Consider the following 25094-nt stretch of genomic DNA (forward strand, 5'->3'; position numbering starts at 1 on the left):
ATGGCCGAGGATGTTGTCGCCGGGGGAGGAGCACGGCGTCGAACAGCTGGGCTGTGGTGCACGGAGCTGTGCAGACCCCCCCCCAACCCCCCCCCCCCGTGCTGGTGGCCCTGCCACCACGCAGAGGGGCCTTTGCTGCTGCCAGTGTCCCTCTGCACACCGAGCTATGGCATGGCCGGCGTCCCCTGCTCCAGGACACCCTGCTGTCCCCAGCCCCGGCCGTGTGGCCCTGCCCCACACAAGCCCCCGTGATGGGTTTTCGGGGGGAGGAGGTGACTATCAGCGTGTCCCGAAGACCCTCGTGGGATTAAAGGGTCCATTTCCCACGCTGCCCAGTCTCTGACCGAAGTCACAGGCTGTACTTCCCTCGGAGGGCAAAAAAAGAAGGGAAAGGGAGAAAAATAAAGACCCAAAGGCAACACCCAGCTGAGAGGGTCTCTAACAGCAGCCCGGGTCCAGTCTGGCACCCAAAGGCCTGTGGCACCCACTGGGTGCAAGCCTTGGCCCTGCCAAGTGCTGCCGGGAGTCAGCCCAGGTAGACAGCGCTGCTTCTGCTCAACTGGTTTTCCCGGTTTTAGGCCCAATTTTGGTGTTTCGGGTCCCTGCTCACGCGGGCAGTGGGTACGCCGTGCTCCCACCCGGGTTTCTGCAGCCAGGTCTTGCTGCGTGGCTGGGGGCGGGTGGCCGGCAGGGTCCCACGCAGTGCCGAGCGCGGGAGCCGGGAGGTGGGGGCACTGGGTAGCACTGGAAAATCAAACCAGCAGCAACTGGGAGGTGGCGGGGCGTGCTGGGTCACGCCGCCTGCCCACAGGAGCGGTGCCATCGGGGTGCTGCCCTGCCCAGAATAGCCCCAGGCATGTGGCACCTTTTCCGGCTCCGAGGCTGATCCAATAAAGGGCATTACCGGTCCCATCCCACTGGAGATGGGGCCCCAGTAGCACCCCCACTCCAGCAGCTCCCGGCCGAGCCCCCCCCCAGCACCCAGTGTGGGCTCCGGAGCTTTGGGGTGAAGCTCTGTCCCTCCTCCATGCTACCTGGCACCATGCCGTGGCATGGCACGAGCGCGCCAGGCCTCGGGCAGGCGGCTGCGGTGGTGCTGGGGGTGACACCAAGCCTTGGGGCTGTATAGGCCCAGGCCGCGGGGACTCTCTGAGCCCCACGGTGGTCTTGTCACAGTGGGCTGGGGGCTCCCAGCCCTCTGCCCCCACGCCGCCGGGACACCCTACGCCTCCCGGGGGGGGACTTTGCCCGCTGGAGGAGCAGGGCAGGCGGTAAACAGGCGCCGGCTGGGATTGCACAAGGTCGGGGCTGTGGCAGCGCCGGGGCCCGTGAGGTCGGGCACCAGCACCTCGTGTGTCACCCCCCCACCCTGAAACCCCCCGTCATGGGGCCCAGACACCCCCGCCCTCCCCCAACAGAGCCATCAGGCATTCACTGAGCCGCTTCCCACGGGCCACGACCGGCTGCGGTTGGACCCCACGGGGTGTGGGGGGTTGTCCCCCCACGGGGGACACACCGGGTGCCCTACGACGAGGGGGCCCGCGGCTGTTTGGGGCGGCGGGGTTGGGGGGGGGGGGGGGGGACGACGACCCAGAGTGGGGACGTGAACCTGCGCGTGTCTCCTGCGGGCGGAGGGGCTGGGGGGGATGGCTGGGAGATGGGGGCGTGTTGGGGGGGGGTGGGTCTGTGCATGGGGGGGTCACGATGTGGGGTTTATGGGGTGGGCTGCGGGGCCCCCCCACCCCATGCCCAAAGGGCAGGCGGGCGCTGGGCGGCGCGGCCTGGGGGGCAGGGGGCGTGGTCACCTCTACGCCCCGCCCCTAACTCCGCCCACAACCGCGCTTATGGCGCGGTTGTGGGCGGAGTTAGGGGCGGGGCGTAGAGGTGGCCACGCCCCCCTCGGTCACGCCCGCCGCCGCCGTCCCCGCCATGGCGGCGCTGCGGGCGCTGCTGGCCCTGTCGCTGGTCACCGCCGCCGCCGGGGTAGCCCCCGTCCCCCCGCCGCCCCGCAATGTTTCCGTGCTGCTGGAACCCGGCTCCGGCCAGCTCCGCGTCTTTCCCGGCCGCCACCCCGCCGCCGTCGCCTGGGCCAGCCTCGACGACCGCATCCCCGACGTCGGGTAGGGAAGGGGGCGGGGGTCGGGATGGGGACCGGGGCTCGCACGGAGCCCAGCGGGGATGGGGCGGCGGGGGAAGCCTCGGGGGACCCGTCGCGGGTGGGGCGCCACGCCCCCCTTCCCCGTGTCCGGGGGCCCCCCCCCGTGTCCATGTCCCCCCTCATGTCCGTGTCCCCCCCAGCTGGGCCTTCCTGGAGGTGACCACCAACGCCTCGTACAGCGACAGCCTACAGGCCTACGCCGCCGGGCTCGCCGAGGCCGCCGTCTCCGAGCAGGTAAACGGAGTGACCCCCTCCCAAATCGGGGTCCTGAGGGGCACGGCACAGTCCCTCCCCCCGGCGGACCCCCGCCGGTGACGCCGCCGGCCTGTGTCCCCCAGCTGATGTACATGCACTGGATGAACACCATGGTGGGCTACTGCGGCCCCTTCAAATACGAGAGCGAGTACTGCGAGAAGCTGCGGAGCTACCTGGAGGCCAACCTGGGCTGGATGGAGGAGCAGATGGGGAAGGGGCAAGACCCCGAGTACTGGCACCAGGTGAGGATGGGGTACCCCCACCCGGCGTGGACCCCCCCCCCCCCCGCCCCAACAGCCCCCTGGTCTAATTGGGGATTTAATCAAGAGGAGGGAACAGGGCAGCGAGGGGTGCGCAGGGTCCTTGGCCGGGCTCCAGGAGGGATGACGGGGATGTGGCCATGGCGGAGCCTCCTCCCCTGGGCGACTCATGACCTTCTCCCTGCCGGAGCCTCACGTGCTGCTGTTGGGGTGCACAGAGGGTGGCTCCCCGCCCCCCCCCCCCCACTCCCCCCCGGCCACCAGTGCTGAGTCACGTCCCCGCTGGCGGTGACACTGGAGGTCCCTGCCTCTGCAGCAGCGCCGGGACATGCCGGCTGTGCTGCGTCCCCTGGGGGATGGGGGGGAGCCCGCCCCCGCCACGACCCCTCGCCCCTCTTCCCTGCGGGAGCCGAGTGCCAGCTCTGTCCCCTGTCCCCGCAGGTGCGCCTGGCGCTGCTGCAGCTGAAGGGGCTGGAGGACAGCTACAACGGGCGCCTGGACTTCCCCCGTGGCAAGTTCACCCTGGCGCCCTTCGGCTTCCTGTGAGCTCCTTCTCGGAGGTGATGGGGGGGTGGTCGCCCCAGGGCGGGCTTGGGGTGCTGCTGGACGGGGGGGACTGTGGGGACATTTCCTGGACGTCCAGGGATGCCCAGTTCTGCCCCCGGTCCCCTTCACCCACCTTCTCTGGGCGTTTGGCCTCTGATGCTGGGGCGGGATGGAGACAGGGCAGGTTCTCCTCCTCCCCAGCACTGTGGGCTGGGTGCTGGGTGCCCCCCCAGGCCTGCTGCAGCCTCCTGCCTCAGTTTCCCCACTGCTCTGCTCACCCTGCCCTCCCTGCTCAGGCTGCTGGGGCACTTGCGCCTGCCCCAGGGTGGGATGGAGAAACACCCCGCAGCCCAGACAGATGGACAGAGAGCTCTGAGCCAGCTCGGCTCCTGGGCCAGCCTGTCCCCCACCTGTTACCCCGTGTTTCGTGTCCCCCCCCAGCCTGCTGCAGTTGGGGGGTGACCTGGAGGACCTGGAATCTGCCCTGAACCGCTCCTCCCTACGGCGTGTCCTGGGCTCGGGCTCCTGCTCTGCCCTCCTCAAGCTGCTGCCGGGCCATCGGGATCTCCTGGTCGCCCACGACACCTGGACCTCCTACCAGTCCATGCTGCGCATCATCAAGAAGTACACCCTGCCCTTCCGCACCTCGGCCGGCAGTGCGTGGGCTGGGCTGGGGGGGCGGGGGGCTGTGTCTGACACCCCCCTTTCTGATGCTCCCCTGCTTTTGCATCCCCTCCTCCAGGCGATTCTCAGATCCCCGGGAGCATCCAGGTGTTTTCCTCCTACCCCGGCACCATCTTCTCCGGGGATGACTTCTACATCCTCAGCAGCGGGTTGGTGAGTGGTGGGGGGGTCTGGTCTTGGGGGCGCCCTCCCCGGCCCCGCTGCCCTCCCCGTCACTCCCCTCCCCGCAGGTAGCGCTGGAAACCACCATCGGGAACAACAACCCGGCGCGGTGGAAGTACCTGGATCCGCGGGGCAGCGTCCTGGAGTGGCTGAGGAACATCGTGGCCAACCGCCTGGCCCGCAGTGGTCCCGAGTGGGCCGCCGTCTTCCGACGGTTCAACAGCGGCACGTGAGCGGGGTGGGATTGGGGTGTGGGAATGCCCCCCGCCTCCGCTGGCTGTCACGGGAAGGGGGGATAGGATGGAGGGAAGCTCCCCCCTGGGCAGAGGCCGGCTGCTGGAGGGATGCTTTCCCCCTTCTCCGTGCCAGGTACAACAACCAGTGGATGGTGGTGGACTATAACGCCTTCACGCCGGGGAGGGCCAGCCCGCCGCAGGGTGTCCTGACCGTGCTGGAGCAGATCCCGTGAGTGCCCTGACGCCTCTCCTCTCCCGTCCCCATGGCTTTGGGGAAGCCCTAGGGGTCCCGTATGCCCCGGCCAAAGGGCTGGGAGTTGGCCCATGGGGATGCAGATGGAGGCAGGAGCTGCCTGCGCTGCCCCTCTTGTGGGTACGGGCTGCCCGGGGATGCTGGGATGCAGGTGATGGGCGCCCAGCACCCCTGGCTGCGGTGGGAACCCGGCGGTGGGGACCCCCAGCATGTCCGCCCCCCTTCCCAGCATGTCCCCCCGCTGCGTCCCCGCAGGATTTCACCGCTGCTCTGACCCATGCTCTTCCTCCCGGCGCAGGGGCCTGGTGATGGCGGCCGATCAGACGGAGCTGCTCTACCAGCAAGGCTACTGGGCCAGCTACAACCTGCCGTGAGCTCCGTCCGGCCTCAGCCCACCCCACCGATGCCCCGTAAAGGGGGACAGCCGATGCTGTGGGTCAGGCGGGTGCTGACTCGCTGGGTTCACCCCCCTCCTCCCCCCTCTAGGTACTTCGAGGAGATCTTCAACGCCAGCGGGAACCCGGAGCTGGTGAAGAAATACGGCGACTGGTTCACCTACGACAAGAACCCGCGCGCCCAAATCTTCCGCCGGAACCAGACGCTGGTCCACGACCTGGACTCCATGGTCCGCCTGATGCGGTGGGTGCCGGGGACCCCCCTGAACCTGGGTGCTCCCCACCCTTCCCCAGGGATTTGCAACCCCCGGGGGTGACTTTTTCATCATTATAAATGTATATATATTATATTTTTTTTCCCTCACCTTCGCCACCGCTCTCCCTTGGCTGCTTCGCAGGTCCAACAACTACCTGCGGGACCCGCTGTCGCGGTGCCGGGGCTGCGACCCCCCCCAGAACGCGGAGAACGCCATCTCTGCCCGCTCCGACCTCAACCCCCCCAACGGCACCTACCCCTTCCCGGCCCTGCGCCAGCGCTGCCACGGCGGCACCGACATGAAGGTGGGGGGGCCAGGGCAGTCCCGGGGAGGGGGGCTGGCAGTCCCTGCTTGCCCTTTCCCCATACTGACTTGTACCCCTGGTTTTTTCTCCCCCCCCCCGCCACGACACCAGGTCACCTCCTCGGGCATGGCCCCCACCTTCGGGCTGGTGGCCGCCAGCGGCCCCGCCTGGGACGACGTGCCCCCCTTCCGCTGGAGCGTGTCCCCCTGCAGTGCCCTGCTGCACATGGGACATCCCGACCTCTGGACCTTCCCCCCCGTCAAGGTCCGCTGGGACTGAGCGGGCGCCGCTGGGCTGAACCCGTCCGTCCATCCTCTCGTGGGCGTCTGTCCCGCGTGGGGACCCCTTTTCGGGGGGCAGCTGGGTGGCGGTGGGGGTCGCAGCGCTCTCCCCTGTCCGCAGGGGACTGGCTTTGGGTGCGAGGCGGGGGTCCCTTGCCCCCCTGGCTCTTTCTGCTTCTGCCTCTCGCTGCCGCATCCCTGCGGTGCTGGCTGCGCCCCCTCCCCGCCGGGGGGCTCCGGCCCCGGGGCTGGAGCCTGGTTTTGGGGGGCTTTTCCTAGAAAAAAGGGGGGGGGTCCTGGGAGGCTGGGGCTCGCCCACGGGGCAGAGAGAAGGAGAGTGAGCTGGTTTGGCTGTGACAAATAAAGCGGTTTGCGCGCAGCGGTGGTGGTGGCTGTGCTTTGCGCTCTGCCGAGATTCTCTGGTGTCTTGTATAAGGGTTGGGCTCGCGCAGAGGGCTTCTCCCCCCACGTTCACGGGCTGCTCCCTGCTTCTCCGCTGCCTCCCATCCCTGGCGGGAGGGGGTGCAGCCAGCCAGGCTGGGCTCTTTTGGGGTGCAGGCTGCTAAAATTTCCCTGCTGCTGCGTCAGGCTGGGTACCCACTGTGGGGCAGAGCTGCTGCAACGGGGGAGCCCAAGGTGTGGTCCCACCACTCGCCCCCCAGGACGGGGTGACGGTCCTCAACCCTTTTGTCTTCCCCTCCTCTGCCACCTGTGTGTGTGTGTGTGTGTGTCCCCACCCCAAAACTCCCCTTGCAAAATCCTCTTACCGCAGCTCCCTTGATCCGCTCCGTCTCGTTAGGAATAACGAGGTCATTACTGGGGGATTAATGAGCTGGTGCTCGGCAGTGCTTTGAAGGCGCCAGGTTCCCACCGGGGCTGGGGGCCCCGCGGCTCCCTGGGGGCTGCACAGGGCCGGCTTGCAGCAGGTCTGGGCTGTTGGGGTGCTGGCACCCCAAAAGCTGGGATGGGTGCTGGGGGTGTCCAAAACCCGCTGTGCTGGGGGGGCTGCAGGTAAGGTGGGGGGTGGCGGAGCCTGTGCCCATGTCCCCTGGTGTCCCCATGGTGTGTGGGCTCCTACGGCTGGGAGCGCTGCCGGGGGGGGCTCCGTGCCTCAGTTTCCCCGGGTAGGAGGAGGTCACCGCCACCGAGTGACGGGGCAGAGAGGAGGGACAGGGACATCGATGTGAAGGACGGGGCATGCCGGAAAGGCGGCAGCAGCTGTGTCGCTGCTTCCCTGGCTTATTTTATTTTCTTAAAAGCGGAAAAACAAACAGAAGTGGTTAAATACTGCCCCAGCTGCAGCGGCGCTTGGCTGAGGCCGTGTCACCCGGGGACACTGGCCAGGGGATGTGACCAAGTGACAGCCTGGCATCGCCTTCCCCGGGACAGGGACGGAGCCGAGGGGGATGTGGGGTAGGAAGGGACCCTCCAGCACCCCGGGGCTGAGCCGAAACATGGTGCCCTCGCCGAGGGGGTCCCCGGCCTCCTCCCTGTGAGGCGGGGGGGGCTGTCCTTGTGCCCCAGCGCCTGCCGCCAAGGGTCCCCGGGGCCCATCCCTGTCCCATCCCCAGGGAAGCGCTTGCAGCCCCTCTGCCCACTGCGGGGTGAGGGGATCGATCCATGGGCACCCAGGGAAGCTGGGGCTTCTCTGCCTCCGCGCCTTGATGCCCCTGTTCAAGAAATCCTCATCGTCCCTGGCATTTCCAGTCCCCGATGTCCCAAAAGCAGGTTGGCTCTGTGGAGAGGCGCCTGCTCCCTGCAGGCAGCACTGCGCCTCCCCGCTGACCCTCCCCGTGCTGTGTGCTGTTCACTCTGAAGCCTAAGGATGGCACAAGCACAAGGGGTTAGTTAATTCCCTGCCAGCAAAGGCCAGCTCCATCAGGGACAGGGCTGCCTCGGAGCTCCCGCCCTGCGTGGTGCCTGTCACCAGCGCCGCTCTCAGCGGGGGCTTTGCAGCACGGTTTGGGTGTGAAATCCTGTGTTCTGGGGTCTGTTTCACTGCTGGCAGCGGGGCAGAGCCAGGGGGAGTGGGGGGGTTCCCAGTGCACCCCATTTGGCTGCGTTGGGCATGTGCCAGCCCGTGTGCAGCAGCCCCCCCCCTTGGGACCCCCATGGAGCCGCTGCGGAGGAGGATGGGACTAACTTTGTGCCAAAGCGGCCTCTGCTTTCAGACCTCTCCTCGGCTGCGGGACAAGGAGCCAGGGACGGACCTTCCTCCACGTCCCACCTTCCTCCTCCTCGCCCACCGGGGACAGAGCCAGCCCCTCTCTGCAGAGGTAGGGCACGTGCTGGGGGGACCCTTACCCTGGGGAGGTGTCACCAGTGCGGGGGTGACAAGAAACGGTCCTGGGTGGTCCCAGACGAAAGGGGGGGGGCTCTGTCTGCTGGGCCCCTCCGGGCAGCCCCGTCTCCCAGGGATGCTCATGGGGTCCCTGCGGATGCTGAGTGGGGACCCTCCCCCGCGCAGACGCCTCCAGGTTTGGGGGGGGACTCATCGGGATGGCTCCGTTCGGAGGCGATGAGGGGTGTCTCGGCTGCCCACCGGGAATTTGGGACGGGCAGGCTGCCCTCGCTGCCCTGGGTGTCTGGGTCAAATGGGCAAAGTCCTCAAATCCGCTGGGACGCGGTTCTGGCTGGACCCAGGAAGCACCGGTGCTTGTGCCCAGCTCGGGGGGGTAAGCCCTTGGGGACCCCCAAAGCCATTTAGGAGCTGCCTCTCCTCTTTTTCCCCTCTCCTGGGTGCCCGCATCCCGTCTCCTGGGCACGCGAAGGCCGCTGGGATTTGGCTGCTGGGGCCCCATGTGGCTGTCCCCGCTTGGGGACCCGGCACCGTGCCCGGGCCGCAGCCGGGCGCTTTCGGCACCGATCCAGCCCCGCGGTGGCTCGGAAAATCCCGCCCAGGGCACAGGGAAGCTGGCTGTCTGCCTGGCGCTGAGCAAACAGCCGGGGCCAGGGCAATCTTTAACCCCTGCCCCATCGCCCCGCCGCGCAGTGGGGATTTGGGGACACCGGCACAGCCCCTCCCACGTCACCTCTCCCTCCTCCGTCCCCCAAACTCGGCAGCGGGTGAGGAGCTGGGGACACGCAGCGAGGCCCTGCGGGACGGGGCACCAGGTAACACCCACCGCGGGGTGGCCCCGGCTCCGTTAGGGGACAGCGTGTGCGGGGAAGACCTAGGGACACCAGGGGCTTGGGGACCAGGAGGATGGAGGAGGGGGTGACCTGGCTTGTCCTGGGGCTCTGGCAGGGAAAGCCTATCGCTGCACCCCAGGGCTCAGTGCTGCTGCATCCCGGGGCCCGGAGGGGACACTGGGGACAAGCAGGGTGATGCCACCTTGTCTCTGCCCTGAGCTGCAAGCCAGCAGTTCTGGCACCTTGTCCCCTCAGTCCCCTTGCCCCCGCAGCCCCCCATCCCTCCAGAAGGGCTCCTGCACCCCATATAGGGTGGGCAGTGGGGTAGTGGGGGGGACCCCACGGGAAGCAACGAGTGCCACCCCCACCTCTCCCTGGCAGAGCATCCGTCGCCAGGGCCATGGCGGCTCAGCCCCGCGGGGGCGAGAAGCCCTTCCACATCGTCTCCCCCCTCCTGGAGAGCCTGCCCCTCTCCAAGGCGGCGGGCACCAAGGTCTACATGAAGCTGGAAAACGTTCAGCCCACCGGCTCCTTCAAGATCCGGGGCATCGGCCACCTCTGCCAGGAGGTGAGGGTGGGCAGGGTGCTGCCCTTCTTGGGGGGGGGGCACAGTGGGGGGACACAGCCATCCCCTTCCCTTCTTCCCTCTCGCCTTTCAGGCTGCCAAGAAGGGCTGCCGCCACTTCGTTTGCTCCTCAGGTGATTGGGATGGTGGGAGCTACGGGGGGGGCGGAATGCTCACGAGTAATGTTGGGGGGGTGCGGGGGGTTGGGGGGAGGGGCTGGAGCCCTGCCTGACCCCCGCTTTCCGCAGGGGGGAACGCGGGTCTGGCGGCGGCGTATGCGGCCAAGAAGCTGGGGGTGCCAGCCACCGTCGTGGTCCCCAGCACCACCGGTCCCACCACCGTACGGAAGCTGGAGGAGCTGGGGGCGGCGGTGGAGGTCTCCGGCCAGGTACCCCCACGGCAGCCCCTTAAAACTGGGGTCTGGGGGGGGAAACTGAGCCTGAGCTCAGCCTGCCCTGCGATGCCGGGGCTCTGCGTGGCAATCCCCATCCCAAAACGTCCCCCTCCTGCATCACCCGCACCCCGGCATCGCGGCAGGGTCAGCCCGGGGACCCCCCACCTCAGCCCAGTGCCCTGGGTGGGTTTCTGGTGTCCCCCAGCCCCGGCGGTGATGAGGGACCAGTCTCCGGGGCATGAGGGCTGGACGTGTCCCCGCTGAGCCCCCATCGCCCCCCGCCAGGTGTGGGATGAAGCCAACAGGAGAGCCCTGGAGCTGGCGGAGACCGAGGGCTGGGTCAGCATCCACCCCTTCGACCACCCCTTGGTGTGGTGAGTGCTGCCAGGCCTCAGCTCCTGCCCCCGCTTTGCCCCATCCTCGGGGTCCGGGCTGGCTCTGGGTGCCACCAAGCTGCATCCTTTGGTGTCCCCCCCTCGCCCCGCCTCAGGCAGGGTCATGCCAGCCTGGTCCAGGAGCTGAAGGACTCGCTGGAGACCAAACCGGACGCCATCCTGCTGGCGGTGGGCGGCGGGGGGCTGCTGGCGGGCGTCGTGGCCGGCCTGCACCAGGTGGGCTGGCAGGACGTCCCCATCGTCGCCGCCGAGACCCGGGGGGCTCACAGCTTCCACGCGGCGCTGGTGGCCGGCCGGCTGGTCACCCTGCCTGACATCACCAGGTGAGATGGGCTTTGCGGGAGCAGCCGTGCGTGCGATGAGTTGGCAGGTCTCAGCCCCGCTCACCGGAGGGTCCCGGGACCACCCTGGCCGCCTCCTGTCACCTCCTCCCCTCCCGTCCCAGCGTGGCCAAGTGCCTGGGAGCCAAGACGGTGGCGGCGCGGGCGCTGGAGTGCGCCCAGGAGTGCCAGGTCATCTCCCAGGTGGTGGAGGACGCGGAGGCCGTGCGAGCCGTGGAGCAGTTCCTGGGTAAGCAGGATCCCGCTGGGGGTGACAGGGACCGCCGGGATGCGCTGGAGTCGGGGGGACGATAGGGACGGGGTGGGTGGGCGTCTCAGCGTGTCCCCCCGCTCTTGTCCCCCTGCAGACGACGAGCGGATGCTGGTGCAGCCGGCGTGCGGGGCCGCCCTGGCCCTGCTCTACACGGGGCGGCTGCAGCGGCTGCAGCGCGAGGGGCGGCTGCGGACCCCGCTGGCCTCCGCCGTGGTGGTGGTGTGCGGGGGCGGCAGCATCCAGGCGGCCCAGCTGCGGGCCCTGAAGAGCCAGCTGGGGCTGGAGTGACACCCAGCCCGAGGAGGGGGACGCCACGGAGCCCGGCCGGCACCCGCTGCATGTTTACCTTCCAAAATAACCAAAATAAAGCCCGGCTGCCTGGGGGACGCCGTGCCGGTCTCCTCCCGCAGCCTCGGCATCCATGGTGGGATGGGGAAACTGAGGCACGCGGGGACGGACGAGAGCCGGCAGGGAGGGAGCCTGTGCCTGTCCCAGGGCAGGACGGGGATACCCACATCCCGTTCTTCCCTTTGGATGTGCCGGGCATCCTCCTCCCCGACCCTCCGTCCACCCTCCCCTGCTCTTCCCTGGGCTGTTTGGGCTGTAGCTCCCCGCCTCAATTAGCGAGCGCTCCCTCTCTGACTAATTACTTTGCTACTGTCTTTATGCATTATTATTCTAATGATTATTAATTATTACAATCTTCTCCCGTTCCTGCCGCGCTGTCTGCAGGCAGGAGAGAACAACACGCGCAGAACCCGCTTGTTACAGTGATTTATTGACCGAGCTCCCCGGCTGTGTTTAACACCCATGGGCTCTGAGGGCGGTGTGGGGGGGGGCGAGTGTGTGTGTACCCCATCCCAGAGCCCCCATGACCCCGCTTTTTTCCCCTATCCCGCTCTTTTTTCCCTTTCCCCCCCTTTCCTCCGGGCTTTCCCGTTCTCTGCCGTTCCCGCTCTCTAGTGCTGCGTTTGCTTTTAGCCCTTTGCTATTTGCGCCTCCACGGGTTTTTTTCGCATCCCCCCCCCCCCCGATGGCATTTTGCACACACCCCCCCTCCCCCCCGGCTCCCTTCCCTCCATCCCCAGGCGATGTGGGGTCTTGCTCCCACTGGGGCTCCCCCATGCCCCCACCATCACCTGGTGACCTCGGGCGGGGAGAAAAGCCCTTTCCTGCCCCAAAAACCTTCTCAACCTCCTCCCCTTTGGTGCACGGGGGGCTCAGCCCCAGGACCCACTCACCCCCCCCACCTCCGCAAGATCACAGGCATCTCCCTCAAAGCCCTTTCCCCTGGCCGGGCGCCTGCCCCAGGACCCTACAAATCCCCCCCGCCCCTGCCTTCAGCCCTTCTCCTCTCTCCCCCGGTACATCCCACCGGCCAGGCCAGCCCCCCAGATGCTTCTTGGAGGCCAAAACCCCATAAATCAAAACTCTGCCTCTCCATCGTGGGCAATATCGTATGGAAAAAGGTGTTTCCAGGGAGCACCGAAGGCTGGAGAATCCTATTACGAGGCACACTATTAATTATAAGGAGTCAGCCCAACCTACTCCAGCCATTTTTTATCCCAGGTCCAAAACCTGATTACTTTCCACCTTCTGCAGACCTTCCCCTTCCTGGGGGGGAAAAAAAAAAAAAAAAAAAAGGAAAAAGGTCAGGGAAAAAAAAAAAAGCTGCTTGCCCAACAGCTTTGGAAAAGAAGTTTATTCCCAGGACTGATGTTGCTCTGCCGGGGACCAGGGGGGAGAGCTCGCGGTGGCGTTTCCCCAGCACGGTCCCACGGGGGTTGTTGCTGGGGGTACATGTGGGCACAACTGCGGGGTTTGGGGTGACCGCCCCAAGCACCCTGACAATGAGCTTTGCCCCCTCCTTGCCTTGACGAGGGAGGGCTCAGGCTTTGGGTGTCAGCTGTGGGGGGGAAACTGAGCTTTGGGTGCCCCTGGCAGGGACATGGGGGTGTAGGTTACCTGGGGGACACCCCACTGGGGGTGGCCATGGCCTCAGCTGGTGGGAGGTGACCCTGCGGCTGGAGGCAGGGGTGAACCCTGGGTGCTGGTGCCTTCTTGGGACTGCTGGGGTGATGGGGAGCCCAACCCTGGCTGCCATGGGGACAGGTTGTGATGCTGTACCCTGACCCCAGCTGCAATGGGGACCCCAACCCTGGCTGTGATGGAGACCCCGGCTGCAATGGGGACCCCGACCCTGGCTGCCATCCCCAGCTGCGATGGGGACCCCAGTCTTGGTTGTGATGCTGTACCCTGACCCTGGCCGCAATGGGGACCCCGGCCCTGGCTGAGGTTAAGGGCTAGGATAACAGGGGTCTGAACCCAGCTGCTCCCAGCAAGACCAGCTCCGTGTCCCACGGCCTGGATCCTGCCCCTGTGCCCTCCCGCATCCATCAGGTCCCTTCTGCCAGGACCGAGCGGCACATGGGTGTTTGCTGGGACCGGCAAGCCCCCAGACGGTGAATTGGGGGAAGGTTTGGCTCCTGCATCCAGCTCCGTGCTGGCGGGTCCCTGCTGGGATGGCTGCTCCCGCTGAGCCCCATCCCCCTGCGCAGACCCCTCTGTCCCCCTGCACGGGAGGTGACAGCCAGCGTCAGCCAAAGTCCCTCCTGCAGTTTCTCCTGTCCCAGGGATGGGGTGTCCCAGCAGCCCGCAAACGGCCCTCAGATGTATGCCTTGGGTTTAAAATAATAATAATAATAATAATAATAATAATAATAATAATAATAATAATAGCAGCCAGTGTTCACTCAGTGAATGACCTTGTGCTCCATTTTAAAATCTTCAACACTGAGCTGGAAAGGATGTTATTTAACGTGCCCCGTCCCTTATGAAAAGCACCCGTTAGCTGATAACACCGACAGCCTGGAAGGGGTGTGCCTCTGCCTCAGTTTCCCCACCTGTGAAAAGGGGAGAAGGTGCTTTTCTCGGCGGGTGATGGGAGCCTGGTGTCTTTGTGATGGCCTCAGCTCCCACCTGAGGGATCCCTCGGGGCTCGGCCCGGCTCGTTTGCCACCCCGTTATTAATGCCGGTAATGGCATAGGAAGGATAAATTCCACCACTTGGCTGAACAGGGAAAATATGCAGAGAAGTGGTTGGCTTTTCATAAATCATCGGTGCTCCGTGCTACAACCGAGCCAGGACTTAAAATTCAGGTCAGGAGAGAGGGACTCTCGTAAGCCAGCGAGGGAAGGTAATTTATTCTGTTTATATCTTTTTACTGCAAGACAAGGTGGGGGGGGGAGGAACTCTGCCATGATTTTGCATTTTAAATATTAGTTCAGAGCTGCAGCCTGCCTTGGACTTTATTTATTTTTGTATCTCTGAAAACAAGAGAGGGAAATTGGGGGGGTGAGGGGGGAACTGGGGGAGGAAAGCCCCCTCCTGCCTGCCCTCAGTGCCCCCGCCGGGGCAGGTGGGGCAAAAGATGCTGATGGTGTTGACGGACCCTCCCCTGTGATGTCCCCCCAAAGGTGTTCCCCCCCAGAAGCCCTGCTGCCCCCCGCCTCGGCACTCCCATGGCTCCCCCACGGGGATGCTCTGCCAGCTGGGCTGTGGGCGCCTCTGGCGTGCCCTTGGGGGGGTTTTGGGGGGTCCACACAATACCCCCCCACCCTGCAGGAAGAAATGGTGCACTGGCCTGTCTGTTGTGGGGGAAGGTACTGAGCTGGGAAATGTGTGTCCCCCCCCAGAGAGCCGGGGTGATGGGGGGAGCGTGGTGGGGGGGGTGCTGGGGTACCAGGTGGGTGATGCAGCAGCATCACCCTGTACAGGGCGCACCCATCCCACCCAGGGCACCCAGGGGGGTGCTCCCCCGCACCCCAGGCAGGGCTGAGGGGGGGAGCAGGGCAGCCCTGCCGGCAGCTCGCGTGGTCTTATCTTAAAAAAAAAAAAAAAAAAAAAAAAAAAAAATCAAAAAAAATCCCCACCAACAAAAAACCACCCCAAAACAATAAAATGAAAGGGACCAGGTGACCGAACAGTAGGTAACTAAAAGGTTTTTTATTCACATTGAACAACAAGAGCCATTCACACTAACAGCCTCCGCAAGAGGCAGCGGGGACAGGAAACCCACGACGCTTTCAGAAAACAACTTTTTTCTTTCCTTTTCCATTCTCCTTCCTTCCCCCCCACCCCCACCCCCCCAAACTTCTATCCTCTCACCCTCCCTCCCCAGTGCCACCCCTTCCCCGGCCTTCCAAATAGAAAAATTCAGAGCCTCCGATGACTAAAGTACAATAAATAATCAGTAAACACAAAAACATACTTTATTTGTTTTGTTGTTTTGTTTTTTTTTTTTTTCCTTTATACAAAATAAAGAAACTAGAAGCAAAAACTATAATACATCCTTAAATTGGCGGAGCCTCCGGGAAACGTTGGGGTGGGACTCGGCGTCGAGGCTCGGGTTGGATTTCTGCTGTTGTGGTGGTTGGGTTGGTTTTGTTGTTTATTGGGTTTTTTTGTTGTTTATGGGGGTTTTTTTGTTAGTTTTTTTTCCTGTTTCTGCCTCTTTCTGGTGTCTTTTCCGCCGCGTGGGACCCCAATCTCAGCTGGTTACTGGGGCAGCCCTGGGCCCAGTTCCCCCCCCCCCCCCCCCCAACACTGCCCATCACCAAAAAACGGCTCCGAACCCACCTTCTCCTTGGGGATAAAAGGGGAACAACAAAACCAAGGGTGTGGGGGGTTATTCCTGCTATTCCCCATTCCCCCTGTGATGTGGTAGGGGCTAATTAAAAAGGATGCTAATTAGCAGGGGGGAGCCCTGCCCCAGCCCTCCCCCAGCTGTCGCCGGGGGGGGGGGGGGGGGGGGGTGGTGGAGTGGGACCTGTGTCCAGGCGAGTTCAGCTTTGGTCCGAGAGGCGGTGGTCCCGACGCCGGCGGGGGGGGTTCTTCGGGGCTGGGCACCATTCATTGCCCAATGCCCCCCACCCCAGTGCTGGGGGGTGGTGGGGGGGAAAGGTGCCGGGAGGGGGAGGTAGCGGGGTGGCCCCAAGGTCCCGGGCGGCGGGGAGGGGGGGGGAGGTTCTGCAGTGATGGGGAGGGATGCAGGGATGCGTTTTGGCATCGGAGCAGGGGGTTTTTATCCGGCGATGGTGATGCCCTGGTCCGGGGGGCAGCGGGGATGGGGCGGGGAGGGGGAAAGGGGGACACGCGTGTGCTGGGGGACCGTGGGGGTGTTTTCCCCCCTCCATAGGCGCACGCGTGCCCGCGCCAGGCCTACCACACCGCCGCCTCGCTGAGCTCCGGGTTGGGGTGCGAGAGACCCCCGCTGTAGCCGCTATTGCTGGACATGGAGAAAGGGGGGCTGGGCCCCCCGCTGAAGACCTCCCCGGGGATGGGGTGCAGCGAACCGGTCATCCCCGGCTCGGGGCTGGGGGTGTCGGGATGCGAGATCATATCCGTGTACCTTTGGTTTTCTGAGGAGTGGTGTCCGCTTAAAGGGGGCTCCAAGGGTCCCAGGGGTGTGGAGCCGGGTCCTGAGTTCTGAAGGTAGCTGGAGTCGGCCGGGGACTGGGCTTGGGAGGGCGGCCCGTGGGGGAAAAAGTCATAGTTGCCTCCCGGTCCGTAGTAGTCACCTTGGTAATCTGTGGGAGGAGGGAGAAAAGGATGGAGATGGTTCCCCCAGAACCAAAAATCTTCCAAAAATCCCACCGTTCCCCATACCCAGCCTCATCCTCCCCCTTGGGCACAAGTAGGACGTGGACCAGTGTGGCCACCCGCTCCAAAATTCTCTGCCGCCTCCAAATTTGCGCCGGATGCAAATTTGAGCCCAGAAAGGGAAATAAGCCCATCCTAAGGGCTGCAGCGCTCGTCGCCCCCTCCCTGCCTGGCCTGGAGGGAGGGGGGGGATGTAGGAGGGTACGGAGCCTGGGGCTGGGGTGGGGAGGGTGGCCCAATTTAATACTTAGTTAATGGGGAAAAAAAATTAAATATATATATATGTAAAGGGAATGGGGAAAAGGATGTATAAAGGGAATGCAGAAAAGTGTGTATAAAGGGAATAGGGAAAAGATACACGTAAAGGGAATAGGGAAAAAATCCATGTAAAGGGAAAGGGGAAAAGATATATACAAAGGGAAAGGGAAAAGGGGAAAAAGATATATATATATATATATATAAAAGGGAAAATATATATCAAAGGAATAAGGGAAAATATATACAAAGGGAATGGGGAAAAAAATACATATACATGGCATGGGGGAAAATGTATCTATAATGGGGAGAAAAAAAAAAATATATAAAATGGGAAAAAAATATATATAATGGGGAAATTATATGTATGTTTAGCAGCCTGGAAGGGATCTAGAAACTAAGTGCAGGGCAGCAAGGGGTGCCTGGAAAGCCCCTCGTCAGGGGGGAGGCTTTGAAAACGCAGTTTAGGGGGGGGGAGAGGGGAGGCGCCGGGGCCGCCCCGCTGCGCCCATCCCGTCCCGTCGGGGCGGCGCGGGGGGGTGGGGGAGCCGGGCGGCGCTGACCTTCCATATGCTGCGGGCCCGGGAGGTAATTGGAACAAACGCGGCCTGAAAGGGGGACAAAAGCCCCGCAGCTGGGGCTTTGTCCGCGGGAAGAGGGGCCGCCGCCGCCCCGCCACGGCCCCGGCGGGGGCGAAGTGTGCGGGGCCGGGGGGGGGGGGGGGGTCGGGGGAGCGTGGAGGGGAGGTGTATGTGGAGGAGTCGGGGTGTGCGTGGAGGGGGGTGCGTGTGTATGGAGGGGTGTGTGGGTGGGTGTAGGTGTCTGGGTGTGCGTGGAGGGGGGTGTGGGGGTGTCTGGGGGTGCGTGGAGGGGTACGTGTGTGCGTGGAGGGCCGTCTGGGTGTGCGTAGGTGTCTGGGTGTGCGTGGAGGGAGGTGTGTGTATGGGGAGGTGTCTGGGTGTGCGTGGAGGGGTGTGCAGGGGTGTGTGGGGGTGTCTGGGTGTGGAGGGGTGTGTATATATATGTGGAGGTGTCTGGGTGTGCGTGGAGGGGTGTGCAGGGGTGTGTGTGGGGGTGTCTGGGTGTGGAGGGGTGTGTATGTGTATGTGGAGGTGTCTGGGTGTGCATGGAGGGGTGTCTGGGTGTGGGGGGGTGTGTATGTGTATGGGGAGGTGTCTGGGTGTGCGTGGAGGGGTGTGCGTGGAGGGGTGTGCATGTGCGTGGAGGGGTGTCTGGGTGTGCGTGGAGGGTGTCTGGGTGTGGAGGGGTGTGTATATATATGTGGAGGTGTCTGGGTGTGCATGGAGGGGTGTGCAGGGGTGTGGGGGGGTGTCTGGGTGTGGGGGGGTGTGTATGTGGAGGTGTCTGGGTGTGCATGGAGGGGTGTGCAGGGGTGTGGGGGGGTGTCTGGGTGTGGAGGGGTGTGTATGTGTATGGGGAGGTGTCTGGGTGTGCGTGGGAGGTGTGTGTGTATGGGGAGGTGTCTGGGTGTGTGTGGAGGGGTGTATGGGTGTGCGTGGAGGGGTGTGCAGGGGTGTGTATGTGGAGGTGTCTGGGTGTGCATGGAGGGGTGTGCAGGGGTGTGTGGGGGGGTGTCTGGGTGTGGAGGGGTGTGTGTGTATGGGGAGGTGTCTGGGTGTGCGTGGAGGGGTGTGCGTGTGCATGAAGGGGTGTGCAGGGGTGTGTGTGGGGTGTCTGGGTGTGCATGGAGGGGTCTGGGTGTGGAGGGGGGTGTACGTGGAAGTGTGTGGGTGTGCATGGGGGGGGTGGGTGTGTGGGGAAAGGGGTGTGCACGGAGGGGTGCGTGTGGAGGGGTCTGGATGTGCACGGAGGGGTCTGTGTGTGTATGTGGAGGGGTCTGGGTGTGCGTGGAGGGGAGGGTGTGTGTGCATGGAGGGTTATGTGCGTATGTGGAGGTGTCTGGAGGGGTGTGTGTGGAGGGGTGTGCGTGTGCATGCAGGGGCGTGCGTGGAGGTGCGTGTGCACGTGGCGGGGGGGTGTGTGTGGGGGGGTGTGTGTGTATGGGGAAATGGGTGTGCATGGAGGGGTGTCTGGGTGCGCGTGGAGGAGTGTGTGTGCGCATGGAGGGATCTGTGTGTGCGTGTGGAGGGGTCTGGATGTGCATGGAGGGATCTGTGTGTGTATGTGGAGGGGTCTGGGTGTGCGTGGAGCAGGGTGGGTGCGTGTGGAGGTGTCTGGAGGTGTGTGCGTGGAAGGGCCTGGGTGTATGTGGAGCGGTGTGCGTATGCGTGGAGGTGTATGCCTGTGCATGCAGGGGTGTGCGTGGAGGGGTGTGCGTGTACGTGGAGGTGAGCACACGTGGGGATGCGCATCCCTGCGCCGGTACGTGCGTTGCGCAGCCGTGGGTGTGCGCAGCCATGGGTGTGCATGCACAGACACCTTGCCGTGCATGGGGCGGCCGCGGGCACATCCCCCTCGCCGTCCCCTCAAGGGATGGAAAAACCCGTGGAGAAGCGGGACAGGGAAGGAACAAAGACAAAGGGGCAGAAGGAAGGATGGAGCCAGGTGGGGGGGGGAGTCGGATGGGGCAGGGCCCCCCGCGGACGGTCCCTCACCTCCGTAGTACGTGTAGGGCGTCGAGCCGAGCATCTCGGACTCGTCGAGGCGGCCGCCGAGGGGCCGCATCCTGCGGGGGCTGCGGAAGAAGGCGTGCCGGCGGGCCCCCAGCGCGCTCAGCTGCTTCATCCGCCGCTCCTTGGACCGACGGTTCTGGAACCAGACCTGCGGCCAAGCCGGCGTCACCACCCGCCGGGGGACACCAGGGACCCCCCTGCGTCAGGACAGCCCCCCTTTCCCACAAAGTATGGCCGGGGGTGGCTGGGGAAAGGGATGGGAATCTTGCGCTTGCCTGGGAGGGGATGGGTTTCCCATCTCTGGGTGATTTTTAATGAGACATCCCCCATCCTGCTGCCAATTGCCTCAAAAGGGGCATGAGGGGATGGGGGGACACACACCAAATAATAAGGTTTATTAAAATCCTGGCCCCCTCGCTGCATGCCCCCATGCGCATCCTCATCCCGTCTGTCCCTACAAGGGGGAGGGCAGCCAGAAAATACAGGAGGGAGAATTTTTCCCTTCTACGGGGGAAAAAAGGGAGAGGAAAAAAGGGAAGGAAAAGGGGGGGAGGAAGTCCGGATCGTGGCAGAAGCAGGCGGAAAGCGGGGAGATGAGCACCTGCCGCGGCGAGCAGGGAGGCGGAAGAAAAACCGGCGGGTGAGGATGGAGATAAAAGGGACGGGGAAGACGCGGCCGCCTTGTTACGGGGCATCGCCGCATCCGAACAGCACGGCCTCAGCCCCCGCACGCCTTTCCCCCCGCCTGGTGGAAATAATCCTGGTTTGGATTATTGCCCCATTTCCGTGCACCCTCCCCCCGCCCCCCGCCGTGTCCCCAGGGATGGGGCAGCTCGGGGGAAGGAGCACATCGCACTCCGGGGACTTCTCCTGCTCCCCTCTGCTGGGAGCCGGGATTCTCGCAGCTCCGCTGCTGGCAAAGCCGGAGAGTCCTCCCCTATTAATGCCTCTATTAAAGCCCATTAATCCCTACATTTCCGCAGGGATTTTCTTCACGGGGGCAGTGTGGTAAGAAAGTGCCGGGCTGCCCGCAGAGCGCAATGGCTTCTCCTTGCTTTCACGAGGCCGGAGCATCCATCTCCCCGGCACGCCGGGGGATCCCGCTCGGCCCCGGGGGGAGCCGAGGCAGCGGGGGAGCCCGGATAACCCATGTTTCGGGGCTGCTTTTAATCTCTTCCCATGGGGCCAGTGTATTAAAATGCGGGGTGGGGGACCCCCGCTGGCCCACGGGAGCGTGGGGTGGGTGCAGGGCTGGGGTGACGCTGGCAGGGGATGTGTGGCGTTTGCCTGTCCCCCTTTCCCCAGCTCTGTGTCCCAACGCCTTCCCAGCACCTGGGGGAGACCGTCACGGCCTTGAGCTCTCCGGGCTCCCACCAGCACCCCTTTTCCATCCTGCCTTTCCCTGTCTGTGCTCTCCCAGAGGAAACCGCCCCCTGAAGCTCTGATGTCACAGGAACCTCGGTCTGCGGCGGGAATGACGTCACTGGCCAGCCCGGTGACATCACGCTGTCGGGAGGGCACAGGGGAGTGTGGGGGGGGGACACGCCGAGGCGGCAGGTTGGGGCCACCCTACCTGTATGACTCTCATGTTGAGGCCGGTCTCCTGGGCCAGCTGCTCTCGGATGTGGCGGGTGGGTTTGGGGGTGGCGGCGAAGGCAGCTTTGAGGGTCTCCAGCTGCTTGGCTTTAATGGTGGTGCGGGGCCCCCTCCGCTTGGTGCCCGAGTTCTGCTCCTCGTTCTCGTTGTTGGTGGTCTCCTTGTCCGAGGAGGTCGAGTTGTCCGTCTCCTTGGTGTCGTCCTGCATGGGGTCCTGGAGATCCGGGGACAAACTCCTGTCTGTACATGAGGACACTGTAAAGGAGACCCAGAGAGGAAAGGGGGGGGGGGGGATATGACTTAGGGGAGAGATCAACCCCCCTCTCCTCTGCCCTCCCTGGCCCAGCTGCTTTCCAGAAGAGGGGCTGGGGGGTGCTGGAGAGCAGCAGGGGGTGCAGATGGCCTCTGCTCCCCCCCCCCCGCTACCCCTAAAGCATCGTCCCCCCAACATCACGCAGAGCTCCAGGCAAGCACCACCCGATGCTGCTTGCACACCATGTTGTGCTGGGCCGGGGTGGGGGGGGAGCTGGGGAGGGGGCAAACCCCCAGGCCCACCGCAGCCCCCGGAGTTCCCCCTCTCCCCCGCCTTCCACAACTTTCACACCGGGAAGCGGGATGCGCCGCTGGGAAAAACGCAACCAGTCCCTGTCGGTGTTTGGGGGGTGTCTCCAGTCACTGCCTTGAGCCTGGCTCACGCCCCGCCCCAGCCACCCCCGTCCCCCGGGGACCCTGATGCCAGCACCCACACCCCCCCGCCCAAGGCCAAGCTCTACTCGCCTCGCTCACAGCAGCGGCCCCACTGACTGGCGTGGCAGGATCCGGCCCCGGGTGCTGGACGGAGAGAGAGCCCACGGAAGGGGGTGAGCACAGGCGCCCGGCATGGCTGGGACAGCAGGAGTGGGCCTGATCCTGCTGTCCTGACGCAGAGACAGCTTCCAAGGAAGTCAAATGGGAGCTTTGCCTCTGGGTGAAAGGAGGCGAAGGATCAGGCCCGCGGCGCGGGGGGGACGGGGCACACACGCAGGGGCGTGGGGAGGAGGTGGGGGGCCGGGGTTGGGGGGGGTCCCGGCTCCCCACCGGGGGCAGGAGGGGTGGGAGCGATGCCGCGGGGCTGCACCTCGGCCACCGCTTGTCCCACGCGTGTCCTGCGTGGTGGTGGTGGGGGGTCACAAAAGCTTCCATCCAGTGGCTTTCACCTCCCTCCCCCCGCAGATTACCGGGGGGGGGGTGGGGGTCTGGCTGGCTGCGGGGTGCAGCCCCTCACCCCGCAAAGCGAAATCTTTGGGGGGGGGGGGACCGGTGGGGGGGAGGACAGGGGACGGGCAGCATGGCGGCGGCTGCGGGGCCGCGTCCCCCGGGCGATGCGGTGGGCCGAGCCGCTCGTACCTGAGTTGAGGCTGCTTTCCTTCAGGGTGGGAGAGTTCAAATAATCCTCTTTGCAAACAAATTTGTTTTCGTCTATGATATAGAGTTCCTCGCCCGTGGAGAGCTGCTTGTTGCAGACCATGCAGGTGAAACAGTTCAGGTGAAAGACTTTATTCCGGGCTTTCCGGACGAGGTCGCTGGGGGAGATGCCTTGGGAGCAGCCGGCGCATTTGGTACCAAACCTCCTGGAAAAAGGGAAGAAAAGGGAGAGCTGGAAGCGCTGGGACCGATGGGCTGCGGCGGGGGGAGCCGTTTATAGCGATTCCCCCCTCCTCTCCCCCAAAATCCCACCGTCTTCCAGCATCTCTTTGCTGGGGGAACAAGCGATTCGCACCCTTCGGGGCGAGGGGGAGGAGAGCCTTCATCCCCGCGCAGCCCCGCTCGCAAGGCGCGGGGTGGGCTGCGGGGACAGCTCAGGTATGGGGGGGGGGTCCCCACCCGGGGGGGGCAGACACACATGAGCATCCTCGCCCGGATTTGGCCCCAGAAGGGCCGGAGGGGAGGGGAGGGCGGCGGGGGTTCCCCTCCGCGCTCCGCGGGGGGGGATTTCGTTTCAACCGGTGCCTCCCGGGCAGGGAATGGGGCGAGGGGGGCGGGGGAGGGAGGGGTGGGGGGGGCTCGGATCCATCCGGCGCCGGCCTAAAAATCCGGGGGAGAAAACGGGCAAATTGCGGCCAGAGAGATGGAAAAAAAGGGAGCGGCGGGTGCGGGGGGAACCGCGCACCCAGAACAAAACCGGGCGTCGGAGGAGGGAGCTCCGCTCCCCGAAGCATCCCGGGGTCCCCAGCCCGGCGCCGGCACCGTCCCGCTTTCCCGGGAAGAGGGGGATTTTTCCCGGTTGGAAGCGGTTTGGAAATCTCCGATTTTCCTTCCCTTCGCTGGAGGCAGAGCGGGTTTTTTTGTACCTCAGGAGATGCCTTTTTGAAATTATTTTTTTTCCAGGGAATCCGAACTGGCCGGAAACGGTCTCCCGAAGAAAAACAAAACAAAACAAAACCAAATCCTAAATCAAAAATTTTTTTTAAAAAAAGGAAAAATTAAAAAAAAAAAAAGGTGAGAAGAAAAAGAAAAGGACAAAACCCCAGAGACAAAACAAACAAACCCCCACCCCACAAAAAAATACCCCCCATCCTCGGGAGCGGGGGCTGCCGCTGCCGGGCCCCGGGGGGGCTGCCAGGCCCCGGGGTGCCCACGCAGGGTCCCCCCCTTTTTTCCCCTCCGGCCGTGGCACAACTTCTGCCTCCCCGTGACGTTGATGTAGTGAGGGCATTAGGAGTCATAAGTCATCGACTCCCCCCCCCCACCTTTTCCCATCCCGGCCCCTAATTTCCTCATCGGCACCTTATCGCAGTCATTAGGGGCGTTTAAGGAGCTCGGGGGGCCGCCGGCGCGGGGTGGGGTGGTGGGGGGCGAGGTTTTGGCCACCGTCTTCACCAGGGCCTGTGGTCCCGGGAGAGGGTCGAGGAGCGCCAGGCCGAATCCCCGGGGGAGGGCGGAGGTGGGGGGGACACAAGCGGCTGTCGCCGCGACGCCCACCCGGGCCTGCCGCGACGGGGCGGGCGGCGACACCGGCGGAGCGGGGCCCGGTGCTGGTGGATGCAAGGTCACGGGGAGACCGGCGGGTGTGTGGGGGGGCACAGCCTCGCCACCCCCACCCCCGGGCTGCAACAGCGGCCGTAGAGCAGCCGCCGGCCCCCCACCCCCGGGGCTCCCCCGATTCGGGGGGGCTGCTTCCCCGCCGGAGCGGTGGGGCGGGCTCGGTGCGGATCCCGGGCAGAGAGCGACGGGGGCGGGAAGCGGGGAGCCCCCGCAGAAGCTCCGGGGGAGACCGGAGCGGGAGGCGGGCGCGGTGTGAACCTCCGCACCCTCTCGTCCCCGTTCGTTGGGTGGCTGGGTGTGGGGGGGTGTGTGTGTGCTGGGGGCGGGGGGTTTCTCACCTGAAAAAGTCATTTTTGCAGTAGAGTTTTCCTTCCCTGGAGAAGCATTTCTCGGTCAGGTTGCACTTGCACTCGCAGCACTGGACGCATTTGATGTGCCATGCCCTGTCCAAGACGTTGAGCAGGAACCGGTCCAAAATCGGCCTCTCGCAGCCCGCACAATGCACCATCATAACCTCCGCCGGGGGATGGAGACGCGCAAACGAGAAGTCAGCCCCGCGCCGGCTCAAAAACGCAGGGAAAAAAAATAAAAAATAATAATAACAAAATAAATTTTAAAATTTATTATAAAAAAAAAAAAAGAAAGAAGAAGGAATAACGAAAAATTCAAGGGAAGGGAGCGGAGCGGCTGTCAAGTTCTTCCCCCTTTTCTCTCCGGAGTCTCGGCGGCGGGAGGGGAAAAAAACCCGATGCTCCCCCTCCTCCGGCAAAAAAAAAAAAAAAAAAAAAAAAAAAAAAAAAAAAAATTATTAAAAAAAAAATCCAAACCGCCCCCGAGAAATAACAATAATAATGATAATAATTAAAAAAAACCCCAATCCCCCCTCGGTCCCTCCGGAGCTCCCCGGCAGCCGTCGGAGCGGCGGCCGCGCTGCTGGCGGGCTCTGCGGCAGCGGGCGCGGCGGGAGGGGTGCATGAACCCCCCCCCTGCAGCCGGCAGCCCCGGTGCCTCGCTGTGCTCCGCCGCCGCCGCGCCGCCACTCTCATGCTGTCCCCATCGCCAGCTTTGTCCCCCGCCTTAGTAATTCGCGCA

At 64.4% G+C, this 25094-nt stretch overlaps 3 protein-coding genes across 3 annotated transcripts; 2 read left to right on the forward strand and 1 right to left on the reverse strand.

Moving 5' to 3' along the window:
• The first annotated feature begins 1889 nt into the window (after positions 1-1889).
• Positions 1890-6177, forward strand: PLBD2 (phospholipase B domain containing 2). Its single transcript, XM_054220033.1, has 12 exons — positions 1890-2120; positions 2299-2392; positions 2497-2655; positions 3115-3215; positions 3661-3875; positions 3962-4056; positions 4134-4294; positions 4435-4530; positions 4853-4924; positions 5041-5193; positions 5348-5510; positions 5622-6177. The coding sequence occupies exons 1-12, from the start codon at positions 1930-1932 to the stop codon at positions 5787-5789; spliced, it is 1668 nt and encodes a 555-aa protein (XP_054076008.1). The 5' UTR covers positions 1890-1929; the 3' UTR covers positions 5790-6177.
• A 2663-nt stretch (positions 6178-8840) lies between these two features.
• Positions 8841-11572, forward strand: SDSL (serine dehydratase like). Its single transcript, XM_054219742.1, has 8 exons — positions 8841-8905; positions 9305-9491; positions 9583-9622; positions 9737-9876; positions 10168-10256; positions 10373-10600; positions 10723-10847; positions 10966-11572. Exons 2-8 carry the CDS (start codon positions 9324-9326, stop codon positions 11157-11159), a joined length of 984 nt encoding a protein of 327 aa, XP_054075717.1. The 5' UTR covers positions 8841-8905; positions 9305-9323; the 3' UTR covers positions 11160-11572.
• Positions 11573-16092: 4520 nt separating this feature from the next.
• LHX5 (LIM homeobox 5) lies at positions 16093-24513 on the reverse strand. Its single transcript, XM_054219830.1, has 5 exons — positions 24341-24513; positions 22365-22588; positions 20956-21233; positions 19365-19530; positions 16093-16460 (listed from the first exon to the last, which is right to left on the reverse strand). Exons 1-5 carry the CDS (start codon positions 24511-24513, stop codon positions 16093-16095), a joined length of 1209 nt encoding a protein of 402 aa, XP_054075805.1.
• Between the last annotated feature and the right edge of the window lie 581 nt (positions 24514-25094).

Source organism: Rissa tridactyla, chromosome 13 (genome assembly GCF_028500815.1).
Source record: "Rissa tridactyla isolate bRisTri1 chromosome 13, bRisTri1.patW.cur.20221130, whole genome shotgun sequence".
Lineage (NCBI taxonomy): Eukaryota > Metazoa > Chordata > Aves > Charadriiformes > Laridae > Rissa > Rissa tridactyla.